This window comes from Egretta garzetta, unplaced genomic scaffold, assembly GCF_000687185.1.
Source record: "Egretta garzetta isolate BGI_Z169 unplaced genomic scaffold, ASM68718v1 scaffold426, whole genome shotgun sequence".
In the NCBI taxonomy this organism is placed as follows: Eukaryota; Metazoa; Chordata; class Aves; order Pelecaniformes; family Ardeidae; genus Egretta; species Egretta garzetta.
This window is the reverse complement of record NW_009259977.1, coordinates 337,036-355,276: the sequence shown is the minus strand read 5'-3', so window position 1 is coordinate 355,276 and position 18,241 is coordinate 337,036. Positions and strand designations below refer to the sequence as shown.

Here is an 18,241-nt window from a genome sequence, read left to right as displayed (position 1 = left end):
ATGGTGAACAGTAGGACCAGTGACATGATTGTTATAGCTCTGATTTTTTTCTGAGTGTACACTTCTGTAAAAGAAAACCTTTACTGAGGAAATGCATGACAGCATAAAATGGAGACTATGAGGTATGTAGCAGATGCACAACAGATATATAAGTAAAGTATTATCTGGGGACTGGAAAATACTATATATTTACAAAACACTATAGATTTTTCTTCCTGAGACGCCCTGCTAAGGCTGTTTTTCTTACTTTGAAATGCTTGTGCTGTAGTAAACTAGAACGCTCCAGAAACATGGCTATTTATGTCACATGGTAGCATTAATATGGATTTCCAGTGACATGTTCATGAAGTGCAATTTGGAGACTGCTCTTGTAATTTGAGGCCTAGCAAGTCTCCCCAGTAGCTGCCGACTGCAGACGTGCTGGTGAACTGGGTAACTGGCACACTTCCTGCCCTTCTCACAGGTTCACTGGGAAGCGTAAAAAGACATTTCATAGAAAACAAAAGGGTGGTGATTTTTTTCATTTATCATTTCCAGCATTTCACAGAATTCCACTTTTCCATGCATCATAAGTGATAGTACTCTGGTACTTTCTTACTGTAAGGTATTACATTCCTCGTGTCCGTGGTTTGTTATAATACCATGTTTGCCTGCTTATTTATTTTTATGGAGTGTATATTTTTTTCTGTAATACGTAGCCTTCCTTTCAGCCTCGAGCAGCCTGAAAGCAAAGGTCCATGTTGTTCCTTTTAGTTATTGTAGATCTTTCTTTTTCTTCCTCTTTTGGTTTTTGGAATGATGAATTTTTGAGCAATCTCTTGTACTGTAATGGAATGTAGAATGTTGTTGCACCTGTATTACTACAACAGATCAGTCCTTTAAAGCAGATAGCTTCAGACACAGTAAGGCCATTTTAAAAGACTTTGTCCTTTTAAGTGGCAAAAAATATATTTTAGGGCATGTACCTGTTGGAGAGGCTTCTTTTTGACAGTTCCAGTATGCAAGGTGGGGGAAAAGATGTTACAGAAATTACCTGGAAATCCAGTGAATCTTCTTTCAGAGAACAGTTGAATTCACAGTGACACACATGAGAAAATACTCTTGTCTGGTCATAACCAACAAACAGTATTTCAAAAGTTTCAAAATTTAAGTTGGCAGTGGAGAAAGAAAGCACTTAAGACTAGTAAAGAAGAACCACTAGAACAAGTCATGGAGCACAGCTCCATGATAAGTAATAGAGATCCCATTCTCCTTTCACTTAAGTGACTAATTACATATTATTTTTCCTGCATAGTCATGAAGTGCTAGAAGTTTTTCAGAAGCTAGTTTCAAGAGTCGTCCTATATAGCTGAGTAGTTGTATTCACTTCATAAATAGTGAGAACTTAACCCAGTGAGAACTGTTGTAACCACCCCATTTCTTGGGCAGTTAGCAGTTATCATTCCAAGGTGGCTTGGAAAATTTTCTCCACTGGTTAAAATGAAAAAAAGGGGACAAGCTTGTGCTTTTGACTCTTTTGTACGCCCTCAGAAGGCAGAGATGTTTTAGATGCCTGGGGCTTTTTAGCATGCTGTGGATTTGGAAGCTGGCAGTATCATCCAAGAAGCAGATTTTGTAATAAACTTCCTTCCATGAGTTTGTTTAAAACTTTGAATTATAATGTTATATATAATTAAGAAGTAAAGAAATGTCATAGTGCTATACATATAAACATGCACTTAAATAAGAGGAATCTAGGGGAAGAGAGGGTTGCTGTATGTTTGCTAACACTAATTCTCTTTGTTCATCACTTAAAGCATCTATTTCTGGAGTGTAAGAGCACCTGGGATTCATTTCATATTTCTAGAGTTTCTCTTTGAATTTAAATGACTCTTGCATAAGCTCAGCAAATACCCTAGAAACATTTCTCAGTGAAGGTGTTTGGAGAAAGTTCACTGTACCATATCTATAAAGTGTAATTTTTGGTAAAAATGGGCTCTGTCACCATATAGATTAATTCATTTTACAATTTTATTACATACATTTAGATTTGAACTTAGCCATTGACTAAGCAGATTTTTGCTAAATAAATATATTCTCAACATTGTTAGCTAAACAGTTTAAGTATTTTTCTAACTACAGAAAAATTAAATAATTATTGTTTAATAGTCCATCTGTTAGATATAAATGCTCCTTTTCAAAGCATAAAACAAAGCTGTAACTGTTTTTTTCAAAAATCATAAAGTACCATCATACAAATGATGACATCCTAGTTAGATTAACACCACTGACGACAGCTAGTGCATTTCTAAAACTTCTGTGGAGCTGTTACAAGCCATTATAGTGGAAATACTGGCTTATGAAAGATTAATAAATCCAGTAGAAAAATGGAATTCAGCATCTGTACTAGCTATTTACTGAAAAAAAATTCCATAATTAATTATGTCTTATTCTACATTATAATGGAAGCATGGAAGCTACACAAGGAATACTCAAAGAATAATGCCAATGACTATTATTTTTTGAGGTATTAATTTAGCTAATTGGTATAAATTTAAATCTGGAGCAAGATTAATCGACCTATATTTATCATTGTATCGAAGTCTGCATGTTTTAAAGAGAAAATCACAGATCCTGTCAGTATTACCCTTTTAAAGATGTTTCTTCTGTTTGGATGTATATTTAATAACACAGTATACACTTAGACTTTGCTACTCGTTCCTGTGTGGTCTCTAAAAGAAATTCCATACACTTGATTATTTCATGGTAAATCTTGAACTGATAGAGCTTTATACCAGAAGATAGAGAATGGTTAAGAGGGGAGTTCCTGCTTCTTCAATGTAAAAGGTCAGGAATTTTGACCAGGAGTCATTTGATAGTGGATTATGATGAATTTGTGCACAAATAGAATCTGGAAAAAACAGAAACTGCATATTTGCTGAAAGTTGGAGTTCTTTCAAAACAAGGAGGTGTTTGAGGGGGTGTGTTTGGATCTGTTTGCTTGTTGGTATAGTCTTGCTGAGATGTAGATCTTGAGGTTTCTGCAAATCAGCCTGAGTTAATACTACTGAGATATCCCACTTGAACTAGTCTTAGTTAGGTGGCTACACAGCAAAACTACACTGACCCTATCTCACTACTTGGGAGTCAATGGAGTTGGAGTTGCTAAGTATTAGTGCTGCATCCCCACTATGGTGCAGTATCAGCAACCTTATACCATTCTGCAGTGATCGGTCAGGTCTCTGATGTTGAAGATTTTTCCAGAAGTCATATCAGCAGTTACTGTATGTAGACAATGAATATTCTGAGACGACAAAACAGTGCCAACAAGTTGATAGAGCTGGCATGGGTGCAAAGCACAAAGTTGAGGCAGGGAGGCAAGGTGCAGACTTGTTACATTACCTGTTCTGGGCTGGAAAAAAGGTGTAGGAATGAACTAATACATAGAAGAACAGAAAAAGTTTAAATAGGTATCATAAGGAAGGAAGTAGGGCTAATGAATGGCAAAAGTTTTCTAGCCTCTGTTCCTCCTGTATGCCTTGCATGTTTTTTACAAAGGAGTAAGATGCCTTTCCTTGTTCTGAGGTCCTAACTCAAAAACCTGCTTTTCCCTTTGAACTGCTAGGTAATAAATTTCCTCAGTGGTAGTTCTGCTGGGTAGCACTTATGAAAATTTCTTAGTTTCTTTAGGTAAACTTGCTCCTCTTATAATGTCTGACACAAAGATAAAGCAATGAGGTAGGCTTGGAATGATAAATTCCTGTGCATGAGTAAGCCTGAATTCTACTTTAACACATGTTCTGTGAATTGGTGGATGAATACAGGACTAGGTGTAATCATAATTAAACATGTGATTATGATTGCAACTGACTTGATTTAGTACCTTATTCTAGCACAGAACACCATGTGTGTTAAAAGTACGTTATAGTTAGCTCATGGGAGGGAAATCCACTGACCATTACTAAATGCACAGAAGCTCCTTTGGGCTTAGGAAGTCCTTGAGCTGCAAATGGTTGGAAACTAGGATAACACCATGAGAAGAGTATCATGCTTCCTGTCTTCTTGTACTTTACATTAGGTGCATGCCGTTGATGATTTTGAAAAATTTATTTTTTTTTTTTAAATGATATCCAACGTGTCAAAATGCCACCCAAATGACAGGAAGACAGTTGAGACCATAGGGGCAATATGAAGGTCATGTTCTTGCATTACAGTCAATGGCCACCAAGTTAAAGTATTCAGATTGCACCTTGACATTTAGTTTTGTAGTCAAATGGTCTGTTCAGCTGAGTTGCCAACTCCTCAAGTAGTCCTGCTCATCTCAGATACATACCTTTGCTTAGTTTAAGGCTGCTTTTGTTTGAAAGAGCATTCTTCTGTAGTCCTTCTCTTTTCCCCAGTGAGCTGGTATAATATGTTTGAGCAGCCCACACACAGATCTAGCATAAACATTGTGGAATGCAGCAGTGATCATACACTAACCTTGACATTTCACACCGATGAAATAAGATTTTTGACACTCGACTAGATTCTTCTTAACAAAATCATAGAAACGTGGGTTGGGACTGACTTCTGGAGGTCATGCAGTCCAACTTTCTTTTTGAAGCAGGACTAACATCAGTACTAGATCAGGTGAGCTGTGGATTTGTATACATCCACAAAGACAGAGATTTATGATCTTCTTTGGGTAACCTTTTCCAGTGCTGCACTGCCCCTCCTAGTGGAAAACATCTTCCTGGTGTCCAACCTAAACTTCCTAAGCTATAGTTGGTGGCCATTGACCTTTTGTATTATCATCTGCTACCATTCCAACAAGATTTTGGCTCCATCATCTTTGTAACTTCCCTTCAAGTACAGAAAGCTATTAGATTGCCTTTTAACTTCCTCTTTGCCAGACTAATCAAGTCCTCAACCTCTCTTCCCAGGACATGAGCTCCAGATCCCTGCCCATCTTGGTTTCATTCCAGCTTATCCTCTCCAGTTTGACCTCATTTCAGTTGAATTGGAGTGGCATTAGGTTTAAAAACTGGATGCCATATTCCAGGTGCAGTCTTGCTGGCACCAAGTGTGTGTCTATTAGGGGAATAACAGCAGTTCTTGATCTGCTGGCCATGTTTCCCCTAATTTCACCTAATATCAGGTTTGCTTTGTTTGTTTAAATGTTACTTTAATAAAACAAAAGAAAGTGTTCTGATCAAACAGGAGCTGTACAGTCCTTTCTTTGTTATTACGTGGCTTTTAACTTCTTGTATCAAATTGTATCATTCTTGTTCAAATCTTTTCTATTGTGGATATAATTGATCAGTTTTTAAAGGGCTAAAAAGAAAGTTAAGTACTGTACTTTACTGATGAAGAGAATCTTTTGAGGAAAAATAATGCTTGGACTTCCCTTACTTAAATGTCATTCTGGTGGTTAGTGAAAATGTGTTCTGTGGCTTCCTGATTAGTGATGGACCAAAAATACATGAAAAGAATATGGTAACAGCCTAAAACTGTCTAATTATAAACATTATACTGAGATTTTTTCCCCACAACTGTCTCCCTGGCTTCTTCTTGTTAATACATTAGTTTGCAGCATTAGCATGATTTTTAAGTAAATCTTGGCCACATGCTGGCTTGGGGTTTGCAGAGCAGGTTTAGTACATATGAAATAGATTCTCTTTGCAAGAAACTGCACTGGGTACTATAGTGGATGCTCCCTGTGCACACTGACTGTCATATGTCCCACAGACTGGCTTTTGGACAGCTTTGAACCGTGTGTGGTGGGGTTCTCTGCTTCAAGGGGCAAGACTAAACCTGGTCCTGAGTCAACTCTCCAGACTGTGTATGATGTAAGTTTAGAGGCCAGATGTAAAACCAGCTGTTTTATAGCTTCTGCTACTGTCTCACCAATTACTGACAACAGAGGTCAGCCTGGGTGTGCACTGTCTGGACCGGAGGTCTAGGCTACAATTTGCATGGTCGTTGTCTGATAGAATAAAACTGAGACTGCAATTCAAATACCAGCTATGGATGTATATAAAAAGCAAAGGCTTAAGAATCTCCCAGAGGAAAATTTAAGACAAACTACAAGGTCATCACTAAAACACTTGTTTGTTCAGGACTGGGTGGGATATTTGCAATGCTAGATAAGTTAATAGCAGTTTTGCAGAGGAATAAATTCCTCTGATTAGAAGAATAACAAAGTTAGGAAGATCCATGCGTTAGGATGGACAGTCAGGCAGACAAACTATTCTGAAATATAAAGTAGTAAAGTAATATATGAAATGTAAAGTTAATACAGTTAAGTGGAATGGAAAATAACTCTGCTCTGTGTTAAACCTTGATTACATCTGTAAATTAATGGTAAAGCAGTTAAAGATTATGTTGAATTGTATTCCAAATGTATAACTAGTGTTTTCCATTCTGTCTTCTGCTTTTTTTCCCCATTTTGGGCATTGGGTGACAGAATCCCTAATATATTTACACTGTAATTGCATTTCATAATACTTACTGAGAGTGGATTTCAAAATACTGAGCTTTCATTAGTATACTGAGTTTTCATTTGTTTACTCATTTGTGGAGATAGCTGAGACAAAGCCGTGCTTTACACTGGTTTACAATCTCTGTCAGTTTGGCACTGCCAGGTTTTCTTTGTGAAAATTGTTTTGGGGGAAATCTCCAAGTATAGAACTGCTTCTTGTAAAAATTAGTATTTTGGAAAGTTTGGAAACATTGCATTACCGTTGTTGTAATGTTTTTTCACACCCCTCAAATTCTGGAATCTGAATGGGCTAGGGAAGAAATAGACTAACTAAAGCCAGGATTTTACGTGATGATTCAATTTTTGCTCTTTTGTATTCTCAGCTTGTCATTGAGACTAGAATTTTATTTGTAAGTTAAAACCAACATCTATTGGGGTAAGCAAATAGAACTGAGGGATTAGTATTTTGCATCTCTGCATCTAATTGCATTAGATTTGCATCTCTGTCTTATCGATTTACTGAAATAGGTAATTTACACAGAAAATAGTGTCTTGACACAATATGAGAGGATAAAGTATAAACATATCTACTTGTAATCCTGCCAGGGCCATGGTGAAATTGTAGTGTTCGTGTTTGAGCAGAAAGGCTCCAGTTTAATTTATTCTGTGATTCTATTCATATTGCAGTCTTTATTGATTAGGCAGTATGTATGGATGTGACCCATTTTAGTTATCAGCAGAATACAAATGTATCTTTTTATATTCTCAAGTATCCTATTTCAAGAATAGCATGATACCAGCTCAAAGTTTATATTTATACTTCATGATTTCTCTCGTGTTTGTTTCTTCAAGTTACAAATGAACCAAAATCAAGTTACAATGAACCAAGAGTGACCATCATTTACGTACCTTTTAGTCTGCTAAGAAGACCTAGAAAGATTAGGAATAAAGATTTGATTTTCAAAGGTTTTGAACAACTTCAGTGGGACACATCTCCCAGTGTAAGTTAATGGCAGTGAATATCACTGAATATCAATTTATGTACACCTGAATTTGTGTGTATATATATATCATACAGTAAATATATTCTCTAGGAAAGTTGCAGTTTGGGCAATACTGTCAGTACCACTCCAACTTTTTACATAGTGCATTTCAAGTTTCAGATTTTTTGGTCACAGTGTGTGAATAAGGATTTACGCTGGGATGCCAGTGATAAAAATTCACTAACAAGCACAGGTAAATTCTCTAGGCTTGTTATGTATTTTGGTACAAGCAGCAGTTGTGTTTGTGTGACATAGTAGTTTTCATTTGGTTACAAGACAAGCAATGTCTGTGGCTGATTAATAATTTTCAAATTATATTTGGACAGGGCGGTTTATTGCAATTGTTCTACATTGTGAATGGAAACATTGCATAAATTGTTTCTGCAAAATACAGGCTGTCTCTGGTAAGGTTGGCATGCTAATGAAAATAGAAGCCAGTCAGTCACACAGTGTGTGTTTTTTATGCTGGCAGTACTTTGCCACATACCAACAGCACCATGGCACAGCCTAAATTTGCCACTAAAACCCAGTGATTATGCCATGCTGCGTTGTCAAGCTCTTCCTCCTAAAGCAATCTTTGAGAATTTTAGTGGATCAGTAGTGAATATACCTTTCAACTTTTCATCGATGAAGTGGGTGAGGCTTTAAAGCAAGTCATTATGTTGTGAGGCAGGAAAAGGATGTTGGTGTGGGAGCAGAGCTTAAAAGAATTTGCCGCTTCCCAGCTCCTGTGCTATCCGCAAGGTTTTTCCCAGTCTAAGGCACCACAGTACATACTGGTAAGTGGTTTGATCAGTTGTGTATGGTATATCAGGTCCTGGAGAAGGAGAGATCCTTGTTACCTTGTGATGAGTTATATATATTACAGAAGGAACAGGTGAGGAGAAGGGGAATTAGGAGAATCTCATAGAAAAATATTACCTGAGCTTCAGAATTTGTTGCTCATCCGATTGTTACATCATATAAACACCTACCAATCTGGTATGTGACTTAGTATACTGGACACAGAATGGATATAATGGGGAGAGAGGTGTTTCCCAAAAGCCTAGAATGATATGACCAGCAAACAATAATTGGAAGGACAGCTTACAAATTATGTTTGTTGTAAAAGTGTGTTGCTGTTCACCAAGTCATTGTCCCCTGAGTCATTGCCTAAATTCACCAAATCTCCAACCAAGTGGAGGAAGAGAAGATGATCAGGAGTACCCAGCATGGATTCACCAAGGGGAAATCATGCCTAACTAATCTGATAGCCTTTTATGATGGCATGACCAGCTGGGTGGATGAGGGAAGAGCAGTCAATGTTGTCTACCTTGACTTCAGCAAGGCTTTTGACGCTATCTCCCATAACATCACCATAGGGAAGCTCAGGAAGTGTGGCTTGGATGAGTGGGTAGATTCAGAACTGGCTAAATGGCAGGGCTCAGAGGGTTCTGATCGGTGGGGCAGAGTCTAGTTGGAGGCTGGGAGGTAGGGGAATTCCCCAGGGCTCAGTACTCGGCCCAGTTTTGTTCAATTTATTCATCAATGACCTGGACGAGGGGACAGAGTGTACCATCAGCAAGTTTGCTGATACTGGAGGTGTGGCTGATATGCTGGAAGGCTGTGCTGCCATTCAGCGGGACCTGGACAGGCTGGAGAGTTGGGTGGAGAGGCACCTGATGAAGTTCAACAAGGGCAAGTGTTGAGTGCTGCACCTGGGGAGGTTGAACCCCATGCTGGAAAGCAGCTCTGCCGAGAGGGACCTGGGAGTCCTGGTGGATGACAAGCTGACCATGAGCCAGCAGGGTGTCCTTGTTGCCAAGAAGGCCAATGGTATCCTGGAGTGCATTAAGAGGAGTGTGGCCAGCAGGTCAAGGGAGGTGTTATCTTCCCCCTCTACTCTGCCCTGGTGAGACCCCACCTGTAGTACTGTGTCCAGTTCTGGGCTCCCCAGTTCAAGAACAATGAGGAACTCCTAGAGAGAGTTCAGAGGAGAGCAACTAGGATGATTAGGGGACTGGAGCATCTCCCCTGTGAGGAAAGGCTGAGGGAGCTGGGCTTGTTTAGCCTGAAGAAGAGAAGACTGAGAGGGGACCTCGTCAACACATGCAAATATCTTAAGGGTGGAAGTCACGAGGATGGAAGCAGTCTGTTTGCAGTGGTGTCCAGTGACAGGACTAGGACTTGTTCAGCCTGAAGAAGAAAAGACTGAGAGGGGATTTCATCAACGCATACAAATATCTCAAGGCTGGGTATCATGAGGATGGAACCAGACTCTTCTCAGTGGTGCCCAGCAACAGGACAAGGGGCAATGGGCACAAACTGAAATATAAGAGGTTTCAGTTGAATATGCAAAAGAACTTCTTGACTTTGAGGGTGACAGAGCACTGGAACAGGCTGCCCAGGGGGGTTGTGGAGTCGCTTTCTCTGGAGATACTCAAAGCCTGCCTGGATGAAGTCCTGTGCAACATGCTCTAGGTGATCCTGCTTTAGCAGGGGGGTTGGACTAGATGATCTCCCTAGGTCCCTTCAAACCCTTGACATTCTGTGATACTGTGATTCTGAGTGTTTTGGTGTCTTAAGTGAAGCTGTTTATAATTTTGAGGGAATTAAATACAGGATTGTATTTTTAGCGTATTGCAAGAAAGTAGGTGTGTATTTTTTTGGATGATGCTATTTTATTCCTTGTTAATAATGGATGGAACAATACTGTGTGTTAACACAGCTGTCCGTGAATGGTTGTGTTAAAATCTGAACAAGTGTTATTCTGTTTATAGAAAGATCCCAAATAACTGAAGGCACTCAAGAAGCACTTTTTTCTGGAATTAACTGCATGTTTAAAGGCATACTAAGGCCACGCAGTTTGACTACAGATAATGAAGGGCTAAGAGAACACTTAACAACTATTATGTATTCAAGATACGATCTTTAAATTCCCTAGTCAGATGGGACAATGGAAGCTAACATACTCTATCATTGTACAACAGTGGCCTTTTAATTAGGTGTTTCTGATCCATTTCTGTGACACATTTTGAAATAACCCATCATAGAACAATATTTCAGACCAGAACAAAGAAAATGCTATTTCTGCCTGGAAATTAAATTACACTTTTAAAACAGGAAATCAAAGGCAGACATGGATTGTTTATGAGCATCTTTGATACACTAGCAAATCTCCTGATATGTTCATAAGAGATGCAGACTTACAGTTTTCTTCATGCATTGAACAAGGAAGAGGAATTAAGTGTACAGGAATAATAGTTGTTGCAGAAGGTACAAAGAAAAACAGTGATCAGAATGACTGAGAGATTTGGCTATGTAACATCCAACTGTACTGGGAGAAAGGGAAAACGAAATAACAATCACTGAATTTAGCAAATAAGGCAGATTTTAGAGTAATAAAATAACATTTTATAACAATATAGACAAAATGGGACACAAATATTTTTAGCTTCTGTTCGCTTCTCCCTGTGGGTGTGTTTGGGGTTTTTTTTGGTAAGTAGTAGCATAGAATGTATGAACTGGTACTTAGTTGCCAAAAGCAGTAAGAGGCTCTTATTGGTAACACAGTAGAATAAAGATGTATAAAGAAGAGCTGCTTTACCTGGGAAGCAAAGTGCACAGTGGATTAGAGTGATGTCATCCTCACTAAATTTCCTTGTGTGTAGTAACTTCCTTAGTTCCTATATTATAAACTCTCATTTTATCCACCTGTGCACTAGCAACCAGTGTGGGCCAGCCCTGGATATTGGCTTGATTACTTTCTGCCACTGAAAATGCTTAGGTGATTACCCTCTTGTTGTGATGGAGGTAGCTGTACCCTATATAGAACTCAGTACCACAGTCGTGTTCAGAGCTCTCTGAAAAGCTTTCTGTGAAGCTGTGGTTTTTAGGAGTCCCAGGCTGAAAGCAGGAAATCATTTTTTCCCCTTTGTCTCACTTAGTGACTTGCTGGGGTTTTGCCCTGGAACATAAGAGGGTACTACGGTGCAACTTTTGTCCTCTTCCCTTTTGTAAATCCCCCCAAATCCTGGGGGAATAAATAACAGCATGGTAAATCGAGAACTTCGTGTTCATGAGCAAAGGTACTAAAGCCATCTATACTGGGAGGTGACGCATCGTAAACTCAGGTTCTCGGTAATGGAATATCAACTTTATACAGGTTGGTAGTGAAGGTTTCTAAAAGTTTCATCGACTTCCTGTGGCAGGAGAGAGCTATTCCCATGATCAAGGCCTTGTGACACTGTTGATTTTACATCAGCTGCGCAATTCTAACTAATCGTATGAATTATTTTTCTGTTGAAAATGTTTCAATTTATACTTCCACAAAGGATGCCGTAAGAGATTCCAACTAGTTGTGCAAATTCTTTAAACTTATTCCAGTTCTTTACTTTTAAGCTGGTGCTGGCTACGCAGTGGTTGCCGTTAGATCTAAAAGCTATTTTTAACAGAAGTGATTTAAAATCCTTTATAATTTAGTGGAAAGTACTCCTGTTGTTGATCCTGGGTACTATTTCTTGGCTACCTGAGTATTTGAGTAATACAATGAACTTCTCAGATGTTGTGTATGAGCCAGTGAGTAGTCTGTGCATCACCACTAGTACATTGGTATTTCAACTTATGCTCTGTAGATTAATTTATATAAATTGTGTAAATAAGAACTATACACAAAAACTTATTTTTGAAAGTATGAAAAAATCAGAAAACTACTTTCAGCAAATATCTTGGAACCACTGAGAACGGAATTTTTGGTATTCTGGTGTTATTAATGACTTCACATGATTTTCCTTACAGCCCTGAATATTTTTAGAGTAATTATTTACTCAAACTAACTATAGTGCTTCAACAAAGGACCTAATCAAACAGTACATTCTTAATCATGGACTGTAGGAGAAAACATTGGAGGAAGAGAAGTATGAGTGGGAATGTTTTATGATCTTGAAAAGTATGGTTTTGTCCATGCTGCCAGCCTGTACACCAGGGATGAGGAGTGAATTAGTCTGGGGAGACCTTTGCAATCCTACGGGAGTGCTTGGCTGATGGTGCCATGCCCTGCCCGCAGCAGAGCTGCTGTGTGTGCAGCACAGTCCTTGGGCTTGCTCAGCCACTGCAAACTCCCAGCAGCCTGGCTGCCTCAGTTTGCTTTCTGCCGCTGCTCTGTCTCAAGCTCTCCTGTCTGCCTGTAGGGAATGCAATCTCCAGATATATATTTTTCTGATCCTTTTGATGGAGTGAGTCAGGAGGGGCTTTCTGCTGATGATCCCCAAAATCCTGCATCACTGGTCACGTGTCTGCTGTGACCAAACAAGTAGAAGCTTATATTAGGGGAAAAAGCAAAAAAGCATGGAGGTTAGTGAGCAAATACCAGCCATGCATATGCAGGTACAGAAGGCATTGCAGAATTAAAGATGAACTCTTGCAGGACTGTAATTTTTTTGAAGTTCATTAGCTCCATGATATTGTTAAATAACAGTTTGAACAGAAATATTAAGAACTTTATATTAAAATCTTCTTTCTTAAAAAAACCCAAACCCCACCGGTTTTTTTCCATCATAATGAATGAATTTAGTAGTCTAGAGGAAAAATAATATTTTTTTCCATTAGGGAATTTATAGATTGTTTCAGTGTTCTGAAGTTCTTATTTTAAATAATTCAATCTTTTCTCCATTGTATCAATTCCAATTTAAATATTTTAATAGCAAAATTAGATGCAGCAGAAATAATCTTTTCTCACAAAAGTAGATTAAAAAGTTCCATATTTTCCTAACAATATCTAATAATAGTGTTTTAGGTATTAGTGTTAATTTTATGTACAAATTCGAAGGCAGATTGTCAAAATATAATTAGAAAGCTCTATGCAACAAATTAAATACACTCTAGAAGCATAAATGAAAAAAGCATCTGTTTTGAAGTACTTTCATCAGAAATTAGAAGACTCGAGTAGGGAAAATTAGATTTGTACGAGATGGAAGTCAGAAAAAATATAAGAATGTTAGCTGCAAAGAACAGGAAGATAACTATGAACCATGGAACAAGCACAGTATCATCTAGAATTCAAGTTGGATAACATAAATAAACTATAACCTTCAATTTCTAAAAACCTTTATGTATTTACTAAATATACTTGAAGTCATTATAGTGACATTATTCTTAAAACCTAATGAAAATTACTGATTTTAATAATTCCTTTCTGCATTTCACTCAGCTGGATGAATGTGTCTATGCTTTCAGCTCACTTTCATTTTCAGGCTTCTGTAGTAGCGTAAGTTTTGAAGCGTCTGTGCTGTTAAATACATCCATACTGCAACGTACACATTCCTAGTGTCACCTGTGATGATAGGTCCTCTCTATCCGCTAGCCTGAAAATGATGCTTGCCATTAGGATCTCAGTAGGTAGATGTTTCAATTAACAGCTTCCAGTTGTGGATTTTTTTGGAAGGCTGGGAGAGATATATATTGATATAGTCAACACATGCTGTCTTAAAATAAGGAAAAAAAAATTTTTAGCTTGTGTTACCTTTCAGATTAGTAGTGGATGGCTGTAAAACAGCAAGCATCTCCAAATGCTGTTAGTTAAAGTTGTGCTATTGTCTGGGATGGTTAGAAGCGTAGTATTTCATGAGACATCCAGTGCTCATAGTCTTAGCTAAGTTGCATAAATTACAAGAATTATTTTCCTTCAGTATGTCCTGTATTTCTACTTCAGCTGACAGCTGCAAGCAATAGTCAAAGAATTGGTTAATGACAGAAATTTTTTTAAAACATCTTTTGAAAGAACTCTGGTCTGGTAACTGAATGTAAGTTGAGAATTGCTCTTGTAATACTATATGGAAAACATGCCTACCATTTATAACTCATGTTATCCTTCCAAGCATCTTTGACTCAACTCTGTTGAGTTACCTTGCTTATAAGTCAATGCACAATTTCTAAAGTCTCACAAATCTTCAGGTAAATCTAATATTTTTGAAATTGTGTGATTCGCAAATCCTGACAACTTGTGTGTATGTATATATATTTGTGTGTGTGCATATGCAGATATATAAACGTGTATATCTACAAACAGATGTGTCATGTCCTGCTCTTGCTGGCGGACTGTATTCCAGAAGCGCAGATTTTGTCCTAGTGTGAAAGTATAGTTGTTTCTACCACTAATCAATGTTCAATCTGTATTGAGCTAAGACTGTTAAACTATAATTTTAAGAAAGATGTTGAAATAGTAAGGCATTTTATTTAAGTTCATTTAAAAAAAAAAAACAAAACCAGGAAATAAGCCTAAACTTCTTTCATTTGTTCAAAATGAACATGCATTGCAAAAGTTTTGTTTTAAATTGATTTGGTTATCACTTTTACTACTTTTTCCTTTTTTAAAAAAAAAAATTCATTTCTTTTATTTGGTTTTGTTCTTAATCTTGAATCCAGCTTGTATACTGGAAAGTAGCTTATGTTTATGTATTTCTTATTTGAGCAAAAAATACTGAGATCTTTACAAGTATTAGTAATATTTCAATCTCACTTGCGCCAGTGTTAATTTAAGAGATATAATGGAGATCATACTTGTCCTAACATCTGTATGTGGGAGCTTTGTGGTCTGATTTCTCTGCTGGGTTTGCTTGGGTGGCCTCTTGTTTCAGCCCAGGTTAGGGAGGCGAGGTGTTAGTAGCTGGGTGGGGTGGGTGGGCTGCTTGCTCCCACCAGCTGCTGGGAGAGAGAGGGCAGGGAGGAGAGCCAGGGGCTGGTGTGCGCTGCTGGCGCGCAGGCCATGCACCAGCTTCCCCCTGTGATAAAAAGGGTGTCTGTATTTGGGAGGGATGTCTGTGGTTTGCTTTTTCAAATGTAAAATTATACGTGTTTATTTGGGATCTTTCTGCTTTGAAGTCAAAAGGACAAAAAGTGCCCCTCCTTCACTGCACTGCTCCGGTTATGACTTTATATCTGTTTTGAGATTAAAAACTGAGGTTTAGTTCAAGTGTTCCAAAACCAGATACCACTCTCTCTCTCTTTCTTGTAGGCAGGGTGCTGCTGTGCCAGGCAAACCAGGAGGGATCTCCCGTGTACAGTGCCCCCAGTTCACTAGTATACACATCCACAAGTAAGCTAGTGTTATGGCTCTTGTTTTGTTTCGTTTTGTGACAAAAGCACATTAATGTGAATTAAGCCCCCTTTACTGTAAACTTTCCTAATAGCTCTTGTAAATGTGGTATTTATGAACGTGTGTAAGTAATGTCAACAGATAATTCAGTGGTTTTAGTTGCATCTTTATCCTCAAAGTATATTTTATTTAAAAAAAAAAAAAAAAGATGGCCTATATTGCACTGTTCTACAGAAAGGGTCAAAAGTTCTACAGTAACACTGACATTTTTTTGAATCCAGTACTGTTGAGCACTCTGCATTTTGTGTAGAAGATGATGTTGTGTTTCTTTTTCCTTCCTTCACAAATTTGATTTAATAAACAAAAAGTCTCACGTCATACCACCATTTGATTGTGTCAGGAATAAAATGGATATGAAGTCTTTTTTTTACAAAAGGAAGATGACTGTGTGCAAATGGGTATTTTGAATTATACAAAGCTGCCCTAAAAAAACCAGCAAAGACAAGCTGAAACAACAGATGCTGCCATCAGCCGTTTTTCTGTTACAAAATTTTGGACTAGCAATGTCTCCTGTAAAATTCTGCAGCAGAAGTGGAACCGATTCTTCTGAGAGAGTTTCAGAACGTATTGGTGGCACCACTGATGCCCATTCTGAAGTTAGATGAAGAAGCCTCTAGCCCAATGAAATAGCAATAATTGCTGCTTGCTGAATTAGGGTGAACAGCAGTATTTGCTATGTGTTCTTAGCAGTCCTCTGTAAAGAAAATATTTTACATTGTCTGATTTAACAACATTGTCGGATATGCTCTTTATGAAGATTGCATTCAATCTAGAATGCAATTCTGCACTTTTAAAGCTTATCTAGACTACTGAAATAATTAATTTCTTTTATTAATTGAAGCCAGGAAAGAGTTCCATAGTAATCATCTCTACGGTCATGTAACTCTCGTATGTTAAAGGCTATGAATATCATCCCTAGAGCTGCTGCTTTTACAGTATAAATACGGGTTCTACTTTCAAATCAGGAGTCTACAAATACATTGTGAAGTAACAAAGCATATTAAGTGTTTTAAGTTGGAACTGAAATTATCAATTAAATCTGCATTTGCTTCCAGATGCTTCAAGAATATTTTGTACTATGCCACCTTTCCCAAGCAGTGGTGTTTTCTAAATCCTTGTAGTAACATAGAGATTAAATACTTACTGTCTAAATCAGTGTTCCCTGCAGTACATTTTTAGTGCACTCTTCCTTTTTGACTGAAATACCAATCTTTGACTAAAATTATTTTCCTAGAAAATTATCCAAACATTCCATTCATCTCACTGTTAGGGGGCTTCTTTTGGAGGAAGGGCGACGGTGTTTAGTTTCTGTGTTGTGGAAACTACTCTAAAGAAAGCCTTTCTTAAGTTTACCTCATTGCTCCTATCATCTCACTGAGTTCTATCCTAGGAAATTTATTTCTGGGATTGTTGTTTACATTGCATGGCATTTCCACTATTATTAAATCCCTAGGTAGTCATTGTATAGCTGGCTAAGCTCTATACTTCACTGTTTCCATTATGTCTCATAAGTCAATCCCTTTGAAAAATCTTATTTTGCAGTTGTGCTCCTTGAATAATGATATCCTAACAAACACCTGTTTGTTTTCAATTATGCCAAATACATAAGTGAGCAGACTTTGCCTATCTGCCTCCCACTGGGCAATGTGTAATACACAGTTTCATACAGAGATATCTAGTAGCCCTTGCAGTAGAAATTATCACAGTTTTGTTGAACATGTGTGTCTGCAAGTCATGATTTTTCTTTTATTATGTATAGTATTTCATATTGCCAAAATGTAGTTTCCCCCACAGGGTCACAAATCCTAATAATACAAAATTACTACATTTGCTAATGATTGTAATTAGGTTTTTTATTTCTCCTTTTTATGAAACTTTCAATAGAGATGTAACATGGTTCCATTTCTATAGGAAATTCTACTAAGAAGTGAATTGAAATGAAGCTCGAATTTTGTCTCATTTTCTTTCTCTCATTATTTTAAAGATCTTCGATACTCCTTCTTTTATGCGCATTTGTAACATTGAAATGGTAACTGATAAGTCAACATTAACATCTAGGAGACTAATACTTTTACTATTACCATTCCATGTAGACAATAATATTGGACCCTTCATCTTTGAATAATTTGTTAACCGTTTATTCTGTTACTGCCAGTATTGTAACTGTGCAATATTTCAGAACACCTTACAATGTAAGAATTAAGAGGTTTTAAATTTTTTATTGTTTCAACAGAAGGGACAGAGTCAGCTGAGACTTTTAAAGCCATCTGGGAGGTTTGGAGTTCATTAAGTGCCAGTGGCATTGAGGGATTTTCAGATATTTGGAAGACAGTAGTCCCCCTTTTTAGTTTGGAGTTCATTAAGTGCCAGTGGCATTGAGGAATTTTCAGATATTTGGAAGACAGTAGTCCCCCTGCAATGTTATCTTTAACTTGACTGTTTGTATTTTGCTCCCGAGTTGCACTCTATGAGGAATGAAGGACTGAAACATGGTTGTAAAATGTATTTTTCTTATTTTGCCTAGCTTTATTTCTCGCTTAACTTTTTGACTTTTAATTGTGTTGGTCACTTGTAGTCTCTGATGACTCAGAACAATTTCACCCCATTTTTTTGGCTAGCCAGAAA

General features: G+C 37.7%; 1 protein-coding gene across 5 annotated transcripts in view; it reads left to right on the top strand.

The window, feature by feature from the left end:
* Nucleotides 1-18,241, top strand: part of RBFOX1 (RNA binding fox-1 homolog 1) — a 1,334,919-nt gene that overhangs the window by 1,250,230 nt on the left and 66,448 nt on the right. For 3 of the 5 annotated variants that reach the window (XM_035895926.1, XM_035895928.1, XM_035895927.1), the window contains one exon: nt 15,476-15,556. The exons of the other annotated variants lie outside the window; for them this stretch is intronic. In XM_035895926.1, coding sequence (XP_035751819.1) covers nt 15,476-15,556 — 81 coding nt within the window. The remainder of the gene's footprint in view (nt 1-15,475; nt 15,557-18,241) is intronic. 5 annotated transcript variants of the gene reach the window in all.